The sequence below is a fragment of the Culex quinquefasciatus genome, chromosome 3 (genome assembly GCF_015732765.1).
Source record: "Culex quinquefasciatus strain JHB chromosome 3, VPISU_Cqui_1.0_pri_paternal, whole genome shotgun sequence".
Classification (NCBI taxonomy): Eukaryota; Metazoa; Arthropoda; class Insecta; order Diptera; family Culicidae; genus Culex; species Culex quinquefasciatus.
Window position 1 is genome coordinate 154,731,797 of NC_051863.1, and position 18,841 is coordinate 154,750,637.

General features: G+C 37.3%; 1 protein-coding gene across 1 annotated transcript in view; it reads right to left on the bottom strand.

The window, feature by feature from the left end:
- Nucleotides 1-3,436: 3,436 nt before the first annotated feature.
- The window catches only part of LOC6047930 (bestrophin-2), a 45,179-nt gene continuing 29,774 nt past the window's right edge, over nucleotides 3,437-18,841 (bottom strand). Inside the window, exons 3-9 of the mRNA XM_038263906.1 lie at nucleotides 9,938-10,048; nucleotides 9,284-9,455; nucleotides 5,705-6,547; nucleotides 5,363-5,636; nucleotides 5,121-5,305; nucleotides 4,836-5,055; nucleotides 3,437-4,193 (exon numbers count right to left, since the gene is read on the bottom strand). Of these exons, the coding sequence (XP_038119834.1) occupies nucleotides 3,742-4,193; nucleotides 4,836-5,055; nucleotides 5,121-5,305; nucleotides 5,363-5,636; nucleotides 5,705-6,547; nucleotides 9,284-9,455; nucleotides 9,938-10,048 (2,257 nt within the window). The 3' untranslated portion in view covers nucleotides 3,437-3,741. The remainder of the gene's footprint in view (nucleotides 4,194-4,835; nucleotides 5,056-5,120; nucleotides 5,306-5,362; nucleotides 5,637-5,704; nucleotides 6,548-9,283; nucleotides 9,456-9,937; nucleotides 10,049-18,841) is intronic.

Sequence of the window (18,841 nt, forward strand, 5' to 3'; positions counted from 1 at the left end):
AATTGCCTCTGATTTTCAAGAAAATTCTATATTTTTTAATTTTGAAGTTTTAGGTTTTGTTTTTTTTTTTTAAATTTTTGAATTGTTTGAAGTTTTAAGATTTTTTTTTCATGCTTATATTAGTATTTTTTTATATTTTTAGGATTTTTAACATCTGTCGAGCTCTTGTTTTTTTTTTATTTCTGTAATGTTGTGGTCAACCAAAGAAAACGTATTTGTTATTGCTTATATTGCGTGCTATAAGTTTTGTTTATTCAAGGTCAAACAAGAAAAAAATTAAATAAAATTATTTTTATTAGGTCCACTGGAACCCGGTTTTCACGGAATTTGCTTTTTATATTTTTCCTTTTTGCTTGATTTTTATAGTTATTTTAAATTTAGATTCTTCAATGTTTCGAACATTTTGACAAGGCATTCGTCCCTAGTTTGGGCCTACTAAGCGGAGCACTATTTGGGTATATTGCTCTTAGGATCCGACCTTCAATGTGCCTATATTCGACCTACCTTCTGATTGGCTGGAATCTCGAAACACGTGGTGAACTTTTTAGACGTACGGTTCAGCCCCAGCTCGTATAGTACAGTCCCAAAAATTCGGCCAACAAAAATGCTAAATCATTGTGATGTTTTAAGACATGTGTTGCATAGCCAAACAATTAACCCGTAATATGCGAGAAAGACTGTAACATTAGGGTGTAATAACAAAATCGATTTTCCAGCACAGCAATTTTTCAGTTCCTTGGGTCCTAAACAACTCCCCAAAGTTTGAGAACAATTGGTTCAGTCCTCACTTTGCGCAAAGCGATTCAATTTTTCATATAAATTTGTATGGGAAAAATCATTTTTTTGATTAGGATAGTTTAATAAATTATAATAAAAAAAATTGTTAAGCCTGTTGATGTTTTTTTTTATTATTTTATTTAACTATATGATTTCTTTTTTTTTTATGTTTATAAATTTGCTATTTTTTTCTGTTGCGAGATTCCTATTCGAAACTAGGAGAACGATGGTTTTAAACGGTGAGACAATCCAAACCTCTTTTTACACCCAAGCTTCCATCCGCCCTAGGTTTTGAACTGACGACCTTTGGATAGTGAGTCCAACTACTCTACCGAACAGGAGCCAGATCAAACAAATTTCGTCTCGAAAAAAAGCTCTGGTTGATGTGTTCCGTCAAATATAAATAAAGAAAAAGATTTTTACGATTTCTTAGATTTATTATTTTTATTTTTTTATTTAATTTCAATTTTGGTTATTTAATGTTTTAAATTTTTTGACTTTTCTGTTGTTTTTTTTAATTTTTTTTTATTTGTTTTTTTTATATTTTTTTCTTTTTTTTAATTAATTTTATGTTTTTTTTTCAATTTTCGCCGTATACACCAGTTGTTTATTTTGTACTGCGAACCAGTTTTTCGGAATACATCAAATAAAACGCTAGACACATTCTTTTGAATAAAACATTCTCGTCGTCGTTTATTGTTTGCTTTTCGGCTTCGTACAACTGTGATCACGTGTTATTTTCTCCTGCCTTATGCTTGCTCTAGGGTAGTAATAATAATAGACTGTGTGTAGTAGGTTCCAGTGCTGTTAAACGTTAATTAACGTTAACGCGTCCGTTAATCGTTAAAATTAACGTGAACGCGAACGGAGCCTACGTTGATCTTAACTTTAACGCGAACGGAGCACGTTAATTAACGTCGTTAATTAACGCGTTGATTAACGCGTTAATCTTTGTGAGGCTCCGACTTTGAGGGCCTGTATCTCCCAAACGGTAACATCTAGCGGGTTACTTCCAGTTGCATTTTACGGGCATTAACTGTGGCTATGAGTTCCCGGTGAGGTAATTTGTTCAAAGTGGCCACCGGTTCCGGCAACCCGGAACATCCGTCAAGCATGTTTTTTAAAGTTTTTGTCGTTCAATCGTCATTTGAGCCAATGTTATGAGACGCTGTTTGTAGTACATAGGTATACTGACTATATTGGGTCAGTTCAGGGTATCTGTGGCCACTCCGGAACCGATTCCATGGTACCACGCAAATGGTTCCGACGATTGTGATATTCAAAAGTCGACCTGTTGCTTATCAAACTTCGTATAATTAAAATCATTAATCATCCATTATCATGCTGTGCCCTTTGACCCGATCGGACCACTCCGGAACCGGTTACCGGTGGCCTCGGAGGAAGTGTACTGAGTACAGAAAAAGTCCTTTCATGTGACATATCAAACTTCATGAAATTGAAAGTTGTGACCACTTAGATGCATGTCGGTGCCTTATGATTCAGTATGAAGATTTTTTATATTATTCGGGAAATATTTCCGATGCACTTTTGTATTGGTTCCGGTTGACCCGTCTTTAAACTCCAGTGCGCTTGCAATTAGTAGGCTACAAGATGGTACGCAGTTGAAGTCCCATTGCACTGTATCCAAGTAGGCCAATTAACCAGCTGAATTGTACAGGTTTGACACTCTCGCTTGTTACCATGGAAACCCGATCAGAGAGCCAGTAGTTGCTGTTTATTACGTCAATTGTCAAATTTGTCTAATTTGTTCTGTCGATGATTTTTAAACAAGCCAACCAAACCAGTGTTTAGCTAATATATATTTTTATTAATATAAAATTCTTCATAAGACGTCGGCACTTTTTCTATGATGCAGGAGAAGCGAGAGGGGAGAGGGGTAAGCACTGTAGCCTCCAGTGACCGATTCCGGAAGGATCAACCCTGATGACGTCAGTTTGTCCTATAATTTTGGGTTATAATTTTCAATTTCATGAAGTTTGATATGTCACATGAAAGGACTTTTTCTGTACTCAGTACACTTCCTCCGAGGCCACCGGTAACCGGTTCCGGAGTGGTCCGATCGGGTCAAAGGGCACAGCATGATAATGGATGATTAATGATTTTAATTATACGAAGTTTGATAAGCAACAGGTCGACTTTTGAATATCACAATCGTCGGAACCATTTGCGTGGTACCATGGAATCGGTTCCGGGTGGCCACAGATACCCTGAACTGACCCAATATAGTCAGTATACCTATGTACTACAAACAGCGTCTCATAACATTGGCTCAAATGACGATTGAACGACAAAACTTTAAAAACATGCTTGACGGATGTTCCGGGTTGCCGGAACCGGTGGCCACTTTGAACAAATTACCTCACCGGGAACTCATAGCCACAGTTAATGCCCGTAAAATGCAACTGGAAGTAACCCGCTAGATGTTACCGTTTGGGAGATACAGGTCCTCAAAGTCGGAGCCTCACAAAGATTAACGCGTTAATCAACGCGTTAATTAACGACGTTAATTAACGTGCTCCGTTCGCGTTAAAGTTAAGATCAACGTAGGCTCCGTTCGCGTTCACGTTTATGTTAACTTTTAACGATTCCGTTAAGTTAAACGTCGTTAATCTAAACGTTTAACAGCACTGGTAGGTTCGGTCAAAATAGGGGTTCGACTTGCACATTTTGCATAAAAGTAAAAGGTTTAAAAACAATTGTATTCACTTTCTCTTCCTATTTACACAACATTTAAAATATTCTAATACTCTCTCTCTCACAACTTCAAACAGAAATGCTATTATTTTTCCTCAATAGTTCTAGTTAAAAACACCTTTTGCTGATATTTTTCGCACTAAAGTCACCAAAGTTTCGTCTCTAAATTTCAATGCTTTTCTCTGATACTGTTTCGTTATTTTCGACTATATCACTGAAATTCTACAATTTCCACCACACACAATCGCCTCAAACGTACACCTCGCTATGCTTTGGCTTCCGTTTGCTGAGTGTGGACGCCGCGGATGACGAGGTTTCGGACGGGGCCGCCGTTCCGCCGCCACCATTCCTCTGCTTCTCGTTGTTGACGGTGACGGCCGTGCTGACGACGGCCTCGTCACCATCGCAGGGCAGCTCCGTGATGAAGGTTCCGGTCGAGCCCGTGTTGATGGTCGTCGTTACCGGGGTCACGGTGAACGTCAACGGAATAGAGGTAATCGCTAGCGGGATGGCATCGGATGTGGTGCTAACCGGAACGAGGGCACCGCCGCTTCCGGTGCTGGAACCGTTGTCGACGTTGTCGGTGGCGGCTGGAAGTACGATGACTCGGTTGCCGCCGAGGCCTGAGCCTGATTTGCCAAGGCTTGAGCCGTTGGCGAGGGCCAGCTCGAGTGGGGTCGGCGAGCCGTCCTTGCCGAATGCTGTGAGCAGAGGGGAAGAAAACGGAATTGTTATAATTTTTGGTTGAATTCAATGCGTCCATCAAAAGAATTATATTTTCTTCAGAGTGAATCTCCAAAATAAAAAAAGAATTATGTAGGGTCTTCGTCTTTCAAAACAATTGTTTACATTTTTGTTTAAATAAATTGACCGGGTTATAATAACCTAAAACAGACTTTTTCTTACAGAAGCGTGTACTTGATTTTGACAGCGCATGAAAATTTCATGCTTGCCATTTCATTAGGGCACATAACTTTTTTAAACAAGAGTGTGTCCCTTTCACACCTTATGTAAACTGTCATTTGAGTGAAAGGGATACACTATTGTTTACAAAAGTTATGTGCCCTTTTGAAATGTTAGAAATGTTTACGCTGTGGACAGTTGAGAGTAAACGTTTGGTGCGGAAGTGTGAGTGTGATTGAGTTGTGCTGGACCCGGTTGGCGGAATCCGGAACAGGACACGACGGAACATGATGTCAATGGGTGGTTGGGCAGCGATTGTGCTGCGTCCGGAATGTCGTGTCTCACGGAGTACCGGTTGCGACTCTACACAAATTGATTTTATTTTTCTTTTCATCACGGATTTGAATAATGAACCCAAGATTTAGAATCAAGCAACTTACCGGAACTTTTGATGCTCGATGGTAGGATGGACTTGGCCAGGGCCGCCGTCGCCGAGTGGCCCGCGTGCAGAGTATTGTTGACCGAGTTGGAGTCCAGCTCCTTGATGGGCGCGAGCAGCAACGTTCCCACCACCGGCAGGTCACTGTTGCCGAGGGTCGATCCAGGACCAGCGGAGCCCGCCTTTGTCGACGCCGGATAAATGGACGGATTGTTGGCCAGCTGGTGGAGGTGATGGATTATGGTTAGGGCTATAAATTTAGTGGAGTTGAGTGTTGGCAGCTTACCTGAGTGGCCATCAGCGCCACGCCAGACGCAATGTTCGCTGTCCGCTCGAGCTGCGCCGAGTTGATCGTTACGCCGGCCAGCGGGTGGACCTTGCTGTCCTTGCTGACATCCGGCGTGGGAATGCGAGGCCGAGCCCTCGGTGGCACATTGGAATTCACGGAGCCGTTTAGGCTGAGTTTGGAACCTAATTGAAAAAAGAAGTTAGCTTGCTTTTTTTGACATAAAACCTTGACCAACTCACTTTGTTTCACGATTTGACGCGGATGTCGACCGGACTTCCGGTTCAGAAACTTGTCGTAAATGCTGACCTTCTGCATGGGTGGGCCGCCGCTGCCGGGACCGGTGATGGGCTGGGTCATGCCCGCCTCGGGACTAGAGTAGACCGAATTTTGCCGGTTGCGCGTGAACAGACCCCCGGAGGAATACGCCGTTGACGAGCTGCGCATCGAAATGCGGGTGATTTGCCGGCCGAACCAGCCCTTGCGGCGTTCGGCCATCGGCGTGTCGACGCTTTCCTGTTGATTAGAAGGGGGAAAATGGTCAGACGTTGAGCGAATCGAACAATCAAACATCAACTACTCACATAATCCGCGTACACCTCATCGTTCACGACCCGCTTTCCACCGCCAATGTTCGCGTACACCGCCTCGGACTCCTTCACGACGTAATGCTCCGCCGAACCCTTGGGCTCTTCCCTTCGGTAGTGCTCGCTTGCAACCGTGTACGGCAGGTCCTTCGGTACGACCTCCTCCCAGTACTGATCCTTGAGCAGCTCCGGATGTTCGTCGTGCATCTCGTCCACGATCATGTACGACGCCTTGATATGCCGATCGATCAGCCAGTTCAACTCAATATCGTCGTCGTCCTCCCCGAACGGATTAATCAACACTTCGGCAACCTTAAGCCAACCGACGTAGAACACGAACTGCAACGCCGTGAACAACGGGAAATAAACGTCCAACTCCATGTACGAGTTGGTCTTCTCGTCGTACGTCGGAATCATCTGGCTGCCCATGATGGCCGCCGTAAAGTAGGAATACAGCACCAGCGTCACCACCTGGGTGTACACCAACGGAACGCACACCGTATCGTACCCGATGAGGCCACCCAACCTCCTACGAATGTCCGACAGCTCCATCAGCAGTGTCTGCACGATGTGATCCGACGGAATGAGCTCCTCCTTCCGGGCCCGGTTGATAATGTTGGTCGCCCAAACCAGCGGCATCCAGTACTTGGACATCGGGCTCTTCGAGTCCATGATCTCGAAGATCTTGCGCTCGCTCTCCAACATCAGACCGGCGTCCACCAGGTGTTGCCACGTTGGGAAGCGTCGCTTTACGCGGAGGGAAATCTTTTGCAGCGTGATGACGTACGCCAGTACCATGTAGCGCATGATGTTTCGGCGCATCAACCGGCCGGTTTCATCCTGTGTTTGAGGGAGAAACGAGGAAAAGGTTGTAAATTAATTCGAGATGGGAAGATACGGAGGCTTGTTTGCTAATAAGCTAATTGAGTTAGCTTTTCCTGGGCGTTAATTTATTTTGTTGCATGTCTTCTGATAAGCTCAGACTGACGGGAAATAATGTTTTTTTCATTCTTAATTCTAGTATGGAATAGTTCGTTGCTTTTGTTGCATTGAAGTTACTCTCCTACATAGTTTAAAGTAGTTGCAAAGTTCTTCCTTTTTTATATATTTAGTGTAGTTTTTTTGCAGCACTTTTTAGAGAAATGTGTGTTACTCAACCAATATTTTTTTATTTTCTTTGTATTTTACGGTGAGTTTGAGTGAGTTTTTCTAAAACATTGCCCAAACGCTAACCAGATACAGGCTATAGGGATCAAGTCTTTCCACTCTGCCTTACTTAAAAAAATCAATCAAATTTTATTGTTTAAAAAAGCGACAGGGTGGCTACTCAAGTCGCGTAGTAGGGAAAGTCGAGAAGAAATTTGGAATTTACCAAAATTCTCAAAAAATCGTAAAAAGTTTATAATTTATGATTATTTTTTAAATAGTGCCTGAACATATTTTTAATAGTTTTTTTTAAATTGTTTTCATCAAATTTTCTTCAATTCTTTATTCGAATATGGGGTTCTTTAAACTTTTTACTTTTTGGTTATTTGAGTAATTCATTTTCAATTTTCAATCTGGAGTAAATGTTCAAAAAACAGCGGATTGTTTGGAATATTACTCCAGAAATATGACGGTAATGATCTTGCATAGATCTTTAAAATAATAATAATATTTCATTTAGTCACATAAGATTGCTAGAATTTTCAAAAATAATTACAACTTTTTTTGTAGCATTACAATTTGAATAGTTTTTTACAGACTTGTTTTAAGTCAATACAAATATTTTCGAAGTTTTTGATTCTTTGCAAAATCTTCAAATATAGAGGATAAATACATAAACTGTTATAACCGGTTTTTTCTATGGAAGGAAAAATCATTTGGGAACGGCAAAATTTCAAACCTCAACGCTGAATGTCCAAATTAAAGTTAGATTTAACTAAATTTCAAATAATATTTCTTATTTTTGAAATTTGTAACCTTTGGGTTTTTACACGCGTTCTATAACCACACTGTAATTGTAAACATGATTCAAGCTTTTTGTGATAGTTTTTCCATATAAAACGAAACAATCAAATATTTTAATATGTAAATTGGCGTTAAATTCAAAATATAGTTATTGCACTCATAAAACTTTAAACAAAATAACATTTTTTTAATTCTCAATTTATTTGCGACACGTCCTACTTTTTACAGCAGACGTGTCACAAGATAACACACAAGCGACGATATCCAAAGTTTTTTTAATAGGTCTTATAAACATAGTTTATAGGACCTTTAAAAAAATCTAGATATGTTTTACATTAATTAAAATGGGCCATTGAGCTATATGTAATACAAGATGGTCAAAATTCATTCAGCAGTTTTGCTATTTTTTTTAAAAAATCATGTTTTTTGATAACATTCAAAAAGGCGATATTTTTCATATTCACTTTGAGATGTGAAATCAAATTCATCAAATTGAAAAGAACTTTACAAAATTTTTGATATTTTAATCGATTTAAAGGTTAAAATCACTTAAAATTTATTTTTTATTTAGATGGCTTTTCTTCCTGCAGAAGTCGTTACGAAGCTTGACAATCTTTGATTTTTGATTCAATATTTATAATTGCAATACATCCGAGATCACCCGAAAATGTAATACATAAATTAAAGCGGCCAGCCCTACTGCGTTGTGTTTACCGCAGAGAGGATTCTGTGAACGGATCACATTGTACAGAATCTGTAGGGGAGGACGGATGCGTGGACATACCGTACCAAACGCTCCGGACGATGTTTGTAAAAAAACATGTTTTTTCTAAAGTTTTGGTAAAGTTTTGGCAGTTTTGGTCATGTCAACATATAAAAAATGAGTAATTACAAATATGGTTATTTTGCCAAATTATTGTTGTGTGTGTTTAAAAGCGGTATAAAAAATGTGTAATTATTTTATTCCAAAACTTGACTTTTCTTGTTTTTGTAATATTATTTTTTCATTTGTTCTTTTTCCTGATAGCGTTAGACAAATTCTATGCCTTTGAATCATTATCTTTTGTTATATTTTTTCAAGTGATTTTTTGTGTTTAATTGTTTTCTAGGCATAACCAAACAAATCGTTTGGCCAAAAGTATTGGCCTAATTGAATAAAAAGCATTTTTTAAGGTCCTATTTTGAGTACTTGAGCTCAAGTATTAACCAATAAATGCTTTTAAGAGATTTGGGACATATAATCCAACATGGCGATGGAGAATATTGAAGATATTCAGTTGTCAGTTGGCAGACAACCTCTCAAATTTGACTGATTTGGTGCCGCTTAAAAAAAAATATTGAAAATTGTAATTCGATTATCTGAAGTTAAAAAAAAAACTTCACAACTTTGGTTAAACTACAGCATTAAAAATCTTTCAGGAAATTCTACTATTAGTTGGATTTAAAATTTTTGTAAGAGGCCATTTACAAACAACGTGGATTTTTATTTAAATTCCAGACCAGATGTTTAAATTGGTTATTTTCATATTACGATTGTAATCATATTGATAAAAAATACAACTCTTTTGCGTCCCATCGATAACGATGATGCTGATGATTCTCTCGCTATAGCAAACGAATACCTACATGACCCTGGATGGCGGCGCTGACGAAGAGGGCAAGCGTGTCGGGCCACGGCAGCAGCCGGTACTGTTCCCACCACCGTTTGACCACCAGACTGACGTAGAAGCCCAGCACGAAGGAAAGTGGCACATTTTCCCGCTGCTGGCCGCAGTAGTTGCGTATCCGCTCAAACACTCTGCAGAAATAAAGAGAGGGACGTAAAAAACATGCATCAGAATTCATGAATGAGTCAAATAACAAAACAAACAGACAAAGAATTGTGTCACTCAATGCTACGGAGTAACATTTGAAAAGGTAGTAACAATCGAATATCTCTTTTTACAATTACACCTTTTTAAAATGTTAGTTCAGTTCGATATGACCAATGCAACGGATACGTATAATGTTGGGGTAATTTAGTGTGTTTGATTGATAAATTGGGCAACCGGATGTGTGGCGATGTCGTGAGTGATCGGTGATTGTGCGCGATTTAGACTTGATCATGGTGATTTTGAGTCAAGATAGAAGTAAAAAAACGTCAAGACATGTGTGATTTTTCTCTTTTTTGCAATGTGGTGATTTGTCTAACTATATGGCTTTGGATGATTAATGGGGTCGATAACGATGATGACATTAGCTTGATGAATGGTGATGAATTGGGTTTAACCAGATGCTTACCTTCTGCCCTCTTCACTGAGACCGTATCGGTAGGTCAAATTTAGTGTGTAGTATACGCACAGATATGCGAGCAGCTCACGCCAGATTGCTTTGTAGACACTACCGCGCCATCTGAAAATGATAAGAAAGTAATGCTTAGTAAATTGAAATTAAAGTGTTGAAAATGGAATAGTTTTTGTATTTAAAGGTATTCCGATTTCATTCTTCATTATCAATAAATTTTCTATCAGATTATTGAATCACGACGTCGTTCAAACTACACTGCAGAACCTGTTTTTGTACTACTGTTCCATTATCGCCAATCATCTAATAGATTCCTCTTGCATTCTGCTAGTGAAACAACAATACTCCTCATCCAGTTGCAGGGGTAAAGTCACACCTCACAAAATCACATCAGGAAATCCCCCAAAACTTGCTCAATCTTCTCGTTATTTCCGAATCGTCATCATCACCTTGCACATTTTATTGACCACTTTTGCAACGAGGCAAAAATCCCAAAGGCCAACTGTGAAGAAACCGTGAGCTATTGGTGGTATTTCTTCTCGGTTGAAGTGTCTGAACCACATGTAGATGGGAAGTTACTTATGTTGATATTGACCGCCAAGGATATAATCCGTATCATAACCACACCCTTCGCATTTAAAACTCATTGAACCGCATTATCACTTCCCAGTGTGAAAATGAGCTACAACTTTAGACAGGATAAAAAATAAGTAATAAAAGCTTTTTTATATTTTGAATATAAAATTGCTTCCTTTAAATGACATGACAAAGCTATTAATTTGATATTTAAAAGCATTTTAAAAATGGTCTTGATATCATATTTTTTTATTTCTTCGGCCAAGGGTTAAATTATATTTTTAATCAATTTCCCCTTTTGATAACTTCATTCTGAGCATTATTTTTTTCACAAACCAAATCGAATTGGAAGTCAAAATTTTTTTTGCGGTATTTTGATAAAGGGTACCTTATTCAGTTCAAATAGATGAGAAAGTTATCTACAATACCGCTATTTTATACACTGTTGATCCAAGCATTATTTGCTTAGATACAGGCTTGCGATTCTTGAGAAATATAAAAATTATAAAAAATGAGGGATGATTTGGAAATACTCATTTTTATAACCTTTTAAACTGTTGAACCGTTTTTCAATGTCAAAAAATAATACTATCTCATTAGACAGATACATTTTTTTTAATTTAAAGGTCGGAAATAGCATTTCAAAAAGTCAAATAATACTTATTCAACCCATTTTTGTTCTGTTTTGAAATGGATCAACAGAAAAAAAAGTTGGTCTCAAATAGAGTGTCCTATTTCCAGGGGTTACAAAAATCCCGAGAAATACTGGGAATTCAAACAATTTTTTACAGGAATGCCAATTTTTACGATCAAAATAAGTGTGAGGATCAATTATTGTTTAACTGCTTTAAAAACGCATAAATCATCAATAAATAGAATAAAATCATGCAGAAATATTGTTAATATATTGTCAAAATAGAAAATCAATTATGTTTTCCTTCAAAATTTATCTTCTCGTGTTGTTTTTACTTCAAAAACTTGTTTTAAAACAAAATGACAACTATTTTGAGCAAGAGTTGTTCAATATGTTCGCATTCTTTGGGCACCAAATAAACGAGATTTATTTTCAGTTTTAAATGCTTTAAAAATATTTTAATCTGAATTTTTTTTTCAGACAAGCTGATTAGTTTAATATGAATAGTAAATTAAATTGAATTAAATCAAATTAAGTTCTTTGATTTTATAATTTATTAATGTAATTTTTTCAAAAAACTGGTGTCACAAACATAATAAAATCTATACTTCTGTTCATATTTCTGGAATTTCCGGGAAATTAGCAAATTTGTCGAGAAACGGGAAATCCCGGGTATTTCCGGCATTTTTTCCCGGGCTGTAAATTGGACGATCTAGTCTCCAAAAACAGGATAACTCTACAAATGACACCAATAATTTTTTGTGCCATTTCTTTGTGAAACTACTTTCTTTTGACACTTTTTTTTGTTGAGTCTTGATACCACTGCGACCAATTGGGTCCTAAAATGGAGCTTAGATTGCTGATATTATTGTTTACAGCGATAAAGCTTATTTTTCTGAGTACAATGACCCTTTGTACGACCAAAAAGAGTTTCAAATGGATTTTTAAATCAATTTTGAAAAATTAACCTCACGGTCCTTCTTGACAGAAAAGCTCCTACTTGACAGCTCGTTCCAAGGGGACCATAGTTGATCCATCGAAAAAATGTTGTCTTGTAAAAAAGTTTTTTTGCATTAAAATGAAAAAAAGTGATCAGAAATGGTTTTTAATCGTGTTTTTTACCGTTGTACATAAAAATTTACATAGGGCTTTAGTACCCAATTAGAGGAATATTGTGGTGTTTGACACTTATTATGACGGCAAATTACATTAAAGCAGATAAATAAACAATTAACTGAAAAATCCTATTTTGAATGGAGTTTTTTTTCAAAACTGGATTTTTCAGAACTCGTCGTATACAGGTATAAGTGTACGACTCGTGCTGAAAAAAACTTCTTTTTGCATATAGAATATTTCCAAAAATCCCCATAAAAAACTCAGCGCCAAAATTCATTAAAATAATCTTACCCGTAGAGGGTTCAACCACTCGGTCGAGGGAGTGAACGTGTGCTCAAAACAGTTTAAGTGACAACATTGGCACTAGTGAGGGCACTTTGCACCACATTGAAAATTGCTTATGACCGCTAAACGTACAATAAATTACAAAAAAGTGTGTCTCCAAAGTGTGTATTTCCTATAAACATCCAATTAAAATGCAGATTACGTAACAGTTACTCTATTAATTAAGAAGTGACATTGATTCCGACACAGTTTATGTAAAGTTACACAAACTTCGCAAACTTGTGACCACGTTGCGACGCAATCGTAGGGCACTACTCTGTTGGCCCGCCAGGTCAGAACGCGGTATCGATCATCCTTGACTGGTCAGAGGCAGTGGCAGCGGCGAGGCACTTGGCGTTAGCGACTGTAGTTGTTGGAGTCGGAAGAGAACAATCGAACAATCGATCGATTGTGGAATTGTAATTGAGAAACACTTGACCGTTCCATCCGTCAGTCTACAAACCCTCCGCGGTAATTTACAGGAAACTAAGCGGTGCGGAATTTTTAGCGAAAAATGCCCACAATTCTATAGCCTTCTCGAAGCCGTAGCAGAAACAGCCGCCATTGGCGATGACGCTGTTTTGCACGAATCGGCAATTAAAACTAATCAATTACAACGCCCCGGGTTGATCGTTTGCCCGGTGGCAAGTGTGTTTTGAGCCGTAAAACAGGCTCGACTAATTGTGATGAGTTTGTGGGGTGTTTTATGACGGTTTTTGTTGACATGGAACTGGGCAATAATAATGGTAAGATCCGGATTTTTTCCAGAACATTAAAAAACGAAGTTGACTTTATAGCTGTCGGCCACCATTGCTAGTACCAACCACTAGTGTCTTCCTTTTTAACTACAAGGACTTCGCCGCCCTGGGCTCCTAAGTGTACTAGAGTATGGCACGGAGCGACGGCGCCGAATACCCATATTTACACAAAGAATTTTAGAGCGCCCGCCGCGGGATTCGAACCAGCAACCTCTGGATTGTGAGCCAGTGCGCGGTCTGATTGATCCACACGGCCAGAACATTAAAGCTGAGCAATTCCCTAGCTTTTCACAAAAATGTGGTTTTTCACATTGTTTTTTTTTTATTCGGGGAAGAGATTTTTTTGATCGATTTGGTATCAAGGCAAAGTTGAAGGTTATGGTTAGGATTTTTCATAAATAAAAAAATAAAAAAATGTCATATTTTATTTAACTTTTTATTGTAATATTAGATTTAGAGAAACTTTACCCCCTGCGGCTTTTTTTTTTTTGATTTGTGGAAGTCCAAAAATGCCAGCCTCAAGTATAGTTGACGGAAGTTTTTAATTTTATCCTGATATGAAAGAAATAGTCATGTTTCAAAAGTGTACTAGATTTTTTCTGCAAATATAATTTAGTTTTATTAAATTTGCAAACGAATAGTACTTTTTTAAAACGTTGATCATGTGCACCATTTCATGTTACACTTATTTTTTAAATAAAATATTCAGGATTTTCTCTACGAAATTTCTTTTTCGGAATTTGAAAACCATGACTAACATTTCAAAAAGACGAAATAATACGTTTTTATCCCTATTAAAATGTTAGTCGTGAATGTCTTGATTTTGAAATCGACAGTCAAGGTTGGATCTAAAATGTCAAAAAATAAAATATAATATGATATTCTAAGCTATTTTAGAATGTATTTTTCAGAGATGGACGAGGAAGGACACAAAAACGGTGAACTTAACCAAAATTTCACAAATCTTTTTCGTAAGCTGAGATACAGCTGCTTTAAGAAAAAGAAACACGAAAATTGAAGTTTTCTAAGTCTCACCAAAACAACCCACAATTTTCTAATGTCGATATCTCAGAAATTAATGGTCCGATTTTCAATGTTAAAACATGAAACATTCGTGAAATTTTCCGAACTTTTCGAAAAAAATATTTTGACAATTTTTAAATCCAGACTAACATTTTAAAAGGGCCAAACATTGAATATTACTCCCATTTAAAATGATACTCTTGATTTTTTTTTTTCAAAATATTTTTTTAGAAAAGATCGGAAAATTTCACGAATGTTTCATGTTTTAACATTGAAAATCGGACCATTAATTGCTGAGATATCGACATTAGAAAATGGTGGGTTGTTTTGGTGAGACTTAGAAAACTTCAATTTTCGTGTTTCTTTTTCTTAAAGCAGCTGTATCTCAAAAACCCGAGATCCAGTCTTCAATGTCTCTTAGACAATTTTATAGGAAATTTTCTGAACTTTTCAAAAAAAATATTTTTAGAAATCGTCGCTCATGGTCACTATTTTTAAAAATCGAAAAACTACAAATATTTTGCTAAAATCAAACTTTCGGTGGCTATATCTTGAAAACGGAGCCATTTAACAAAAAAATTGTATAGAAGTTTTCGAATGCAAATTCAATTCTGCATTAAAAAATAATTTCAGATTTGTTTTTGCATGAAATTTCGAATTTTTCCAAGAATCACTATTTTTTCAAAAATGCATGACTCGGCGGCAGATTTTTTGACCATGTTTCTCTATGGCTCAAAAGTTGCGGATTTTTGTCCCCTAAAACATACATACCTCTAAACAACACATCAGAAAATTCACTCAAAAGTTACAGCTGTTTGAATATTTACATACCATTTTTGTATGGACAGCAGCCAAAATTGTATGGAGACTTGTATGGATGAACCAATGACACAAAATAGCTTATTTGGTCATAGGGAAGGCCCCCACAAAGTTTGAGCCAAATCAAAAAAGACAAATAAAATCCATTTCCGGTTTTGATAGAGAATTGCTCCGTTATAATCAATAGCTAAAATGTAGGCACTAAAACATATCATGAGCATGAGCATGGTTGACTGCCAATGAGCTGCTACTCCGTTATTGACAGATCAGCTGAAGTTAAACAATGAATCAACAATGATCAGTGGGAGCCAACCATCCGTTCACTGTTTAACCTCTGAAGATCCCAACTTTATTAGTCAATACCGGCGCTCTCCCAAGAAGCCTGCAGTTCAACGAAAGGGAGGAATGTTAGTCCGATAGTTGAAGTTGCAGACTCATCAAGCACATAGTTTTTCGCTATATACTTGTTGATACCGCTTGAGACCGTTGAATCCACAGCATCTCCTTCAAGCATCACGTGATTATTTTTTTTGGGTTAGTAGGATAAGGTATTGGCTTTTCGATGCCTCCCGAGCTACGATGCTATGGGGAGGACTTTCATAACAAACCCGTCGGTGAGCCTTCCGAGCAACGATGCTATGGGAAGGTCTTTCTGGTTAACACACAAAATCACTCACACACAGTTATTTTGCTCCACTATCAACTCGACGATCCAAATTGTCAGTGCGTCTTTAGATCATTATATAGAAATGGCTTTTTCACCGCAAAACATAAAACCTTATTCGAATAATTTTAACACAATCCACCCGACGCCGTGCCTTCCGGTCAACGATGATATAGGAAGGGCTTTGAAAATCACAAAACAATTAATTAAGTTTTACGACCACGCGCTCCCTTTACAAATTATGCACTCACCCCATACAAACAGCGACACATAATCACAAAACAAACCTGAATAATCACGACTTCGCGTCCCCACTTCCAGCGCACCAATGATGATATTGTTCGATTACCACAATCACTCACCCCATACGAACAGCGACACAAAAGAACACACAAAAAATCAACCTGAATAATCACGACTTCGCGTCACCACTTCCAGCGCACCAATGATGCTATTATTCAATTACCACATCACTCACCCCATAACGTAATGATTCGAAATCCGGACACTTAGTACCATATTATTTTTGTTATAACTGGCAAAATATCATGTAATAAGTTGGAAATGTAGAAATATCATCAGGATTTAGTATAAACAGTCAGTTTTAAGAGAATGCATGTAAAATATGTCTTTTCTAACAATTTTTCATCACAATTTGAAAATTAAAATGACTTGTTGTGCTTCGAATCTCGGACACTGTCAAAAGCTGATTCGAAATCCGGACACTTTTGCTTCGAATTCCGGACACTCGATTTTGCTAATGAATCGCACAAATTTTGACTGAAATGTTAGTGAATGGCATTCTTTAGGTCTCAAATAAGCTGTTAACATCAAAACAATCGATAGTTTATATAAAAATTTGCTAGAATTTAAGGAAATCAAAAACATAAATTTCTGCTTTTCCTTCCCGGTGCTTCGGACGCCTATGAAATATTTCCGTTGAAATGTTTCGCATTTTTGGTAAACTTATAATTTTATTTTATTTAATTGTTTTGGCATTAACTACAGCGTTCAAACAAACTTTAAATGAAAGTTGATGTTAGAATTCATAAAATAACACAGTTTTGACATTCATAATGCGAACTTATATCCAAATAATTGATAAAACAAGTTGAAGTGTCCGGGTTTCGAAGCGTCCGGGAATTCGAATCATGACGTTACGAACAGCGACACAAAAGCACACACAAAAATTAACCTGAATAATCACGACTTCGCGTCCGCACTTCCAGCGCACCAATGATGCTATTATTCAATTACCACATCACTCACCCCATACGAACAGCGACACAAAAGAACACACAAAAAATCAACCTGAATAATCACGACTTCGCGTCACCACTTCCAGCGCACCAATCTGTAGGCACTAAAACATATCATAAAAGGAAAAAGGGGGTTAAGTTTGTCAAAGGCTAGTTTTTGTGATGCAAAGGAAATCATGAAAGCCCTAATTATAACTTACATTTTTGCCAAAGACACCAAATCGATAAAAAATCTTTTCTAGGTATGGAAAAATCAATGATGCACTATGGCTGATTTGGACAAAAGGAATCGATAGAAAAAGATTCTTCAAAATAAAAAAAATACAATGATCATTCAATTTGCGAAAATATTCTAGGTTTTAAATTCGATGATTAAAAATAACTAAAATGAGGGTTAAATTTCTCTTCTGGTCCATTTTAGTTTGTTTTATTTGATAAGTTCTCCAATAAAGAACCCATTTAATGTTCATAATCGTGACAACTTTCTCTGCTTTAATTTTTCAGTCATCACAAATTTTCTAAACATTCGTGAATTAATTTGTCGATAACAATTAAAGGTAATTTAAAAAAAAATATATGGGTAATTCTCCGCCAATTCACACAGCAGTTGCCCCGACCCCTCTTCGATTTGTGTGAAACTTTGTCCTAAGGGGCAGCTTTTGTCCCTGATCACGAATACGAGGTCCGTTTTTTGATATCTCGTGAAGGAGGGGCGGTACGACCCCTTCCATTTTTGAACATGCGAAAAAAGGTGTTTAACAATAATGTGCAGCCTGAAACGGTGATGAGATAGAAATTTGGTGTCAAAGGGACATTTATGTAAAATAAGACGCCCGATTCGATGGCGTACTCAGAATTCCGAAAAAAACGTATTTTTCATAGAAAGTTTTAAAAACTCTGCCATTTTCCGTTCCTCAACTGTAAATTTTTTGGAACATGTTTTATGGGAAATTTAATGTACTTTTCGAATCTACATTGACCCAGAAGTGTCTTATTTACATTTAGAACAAAAATTTTCATTTTAAAATTTCTACGAAAAAAGGTTTTGAAAAAGTTACATTTTGCGTTTCTCTTTGTTTCGTCGTCCGTGTCTGTCGCGGGTGACGATGAACGGCCATGATCGACGACGACAAACTTGTTCAACACTTTTTTTTTCGTAGAAACGCAATAACTCGTGATTGTTATAAGCAAACCCCTTATGTTTTTATATCAAAAGTTTTGTAATTGTCGCTCTACAACTTTGTAGAACATTGTTACACCCTAAAAAATAACCCTGCAAAGTTAGAAAAAACACGAAATTTTAAAATGAAAAATTTTGTTCTAAATGAAAAAATGACCCTTCTGGGTCAATCTAGATTCGAAAAGTACATTAAATTTCCCATAAAATGACATGTTCCAAAATTTTTCACAGTCGAGAAGCGGAAAATGGGAGAATTTTTAAAACTTTTTTAGTGTTTTTTTCGATGAAAAATACGTTTTTTTCGGAATTCTGAGTATGTACGCCATCAAATCGGGCGTCTAATCTTACATAAAAGTCCCTTTGACACCAAATTTCTATCTCATCACTGTTTCAGGCTGCACATTATTGAAAAACACCTCTTTTTTCGCATGTTCAAAAATGGAAGGTGTCGTACCGCCCTCCGTCACGAGATATCAAAAAACGGACCTCGGATTCGTGATCAGGGACAAAAGTTACCCCTTAGGACAAAGTTTCACGCAAATCGAAGA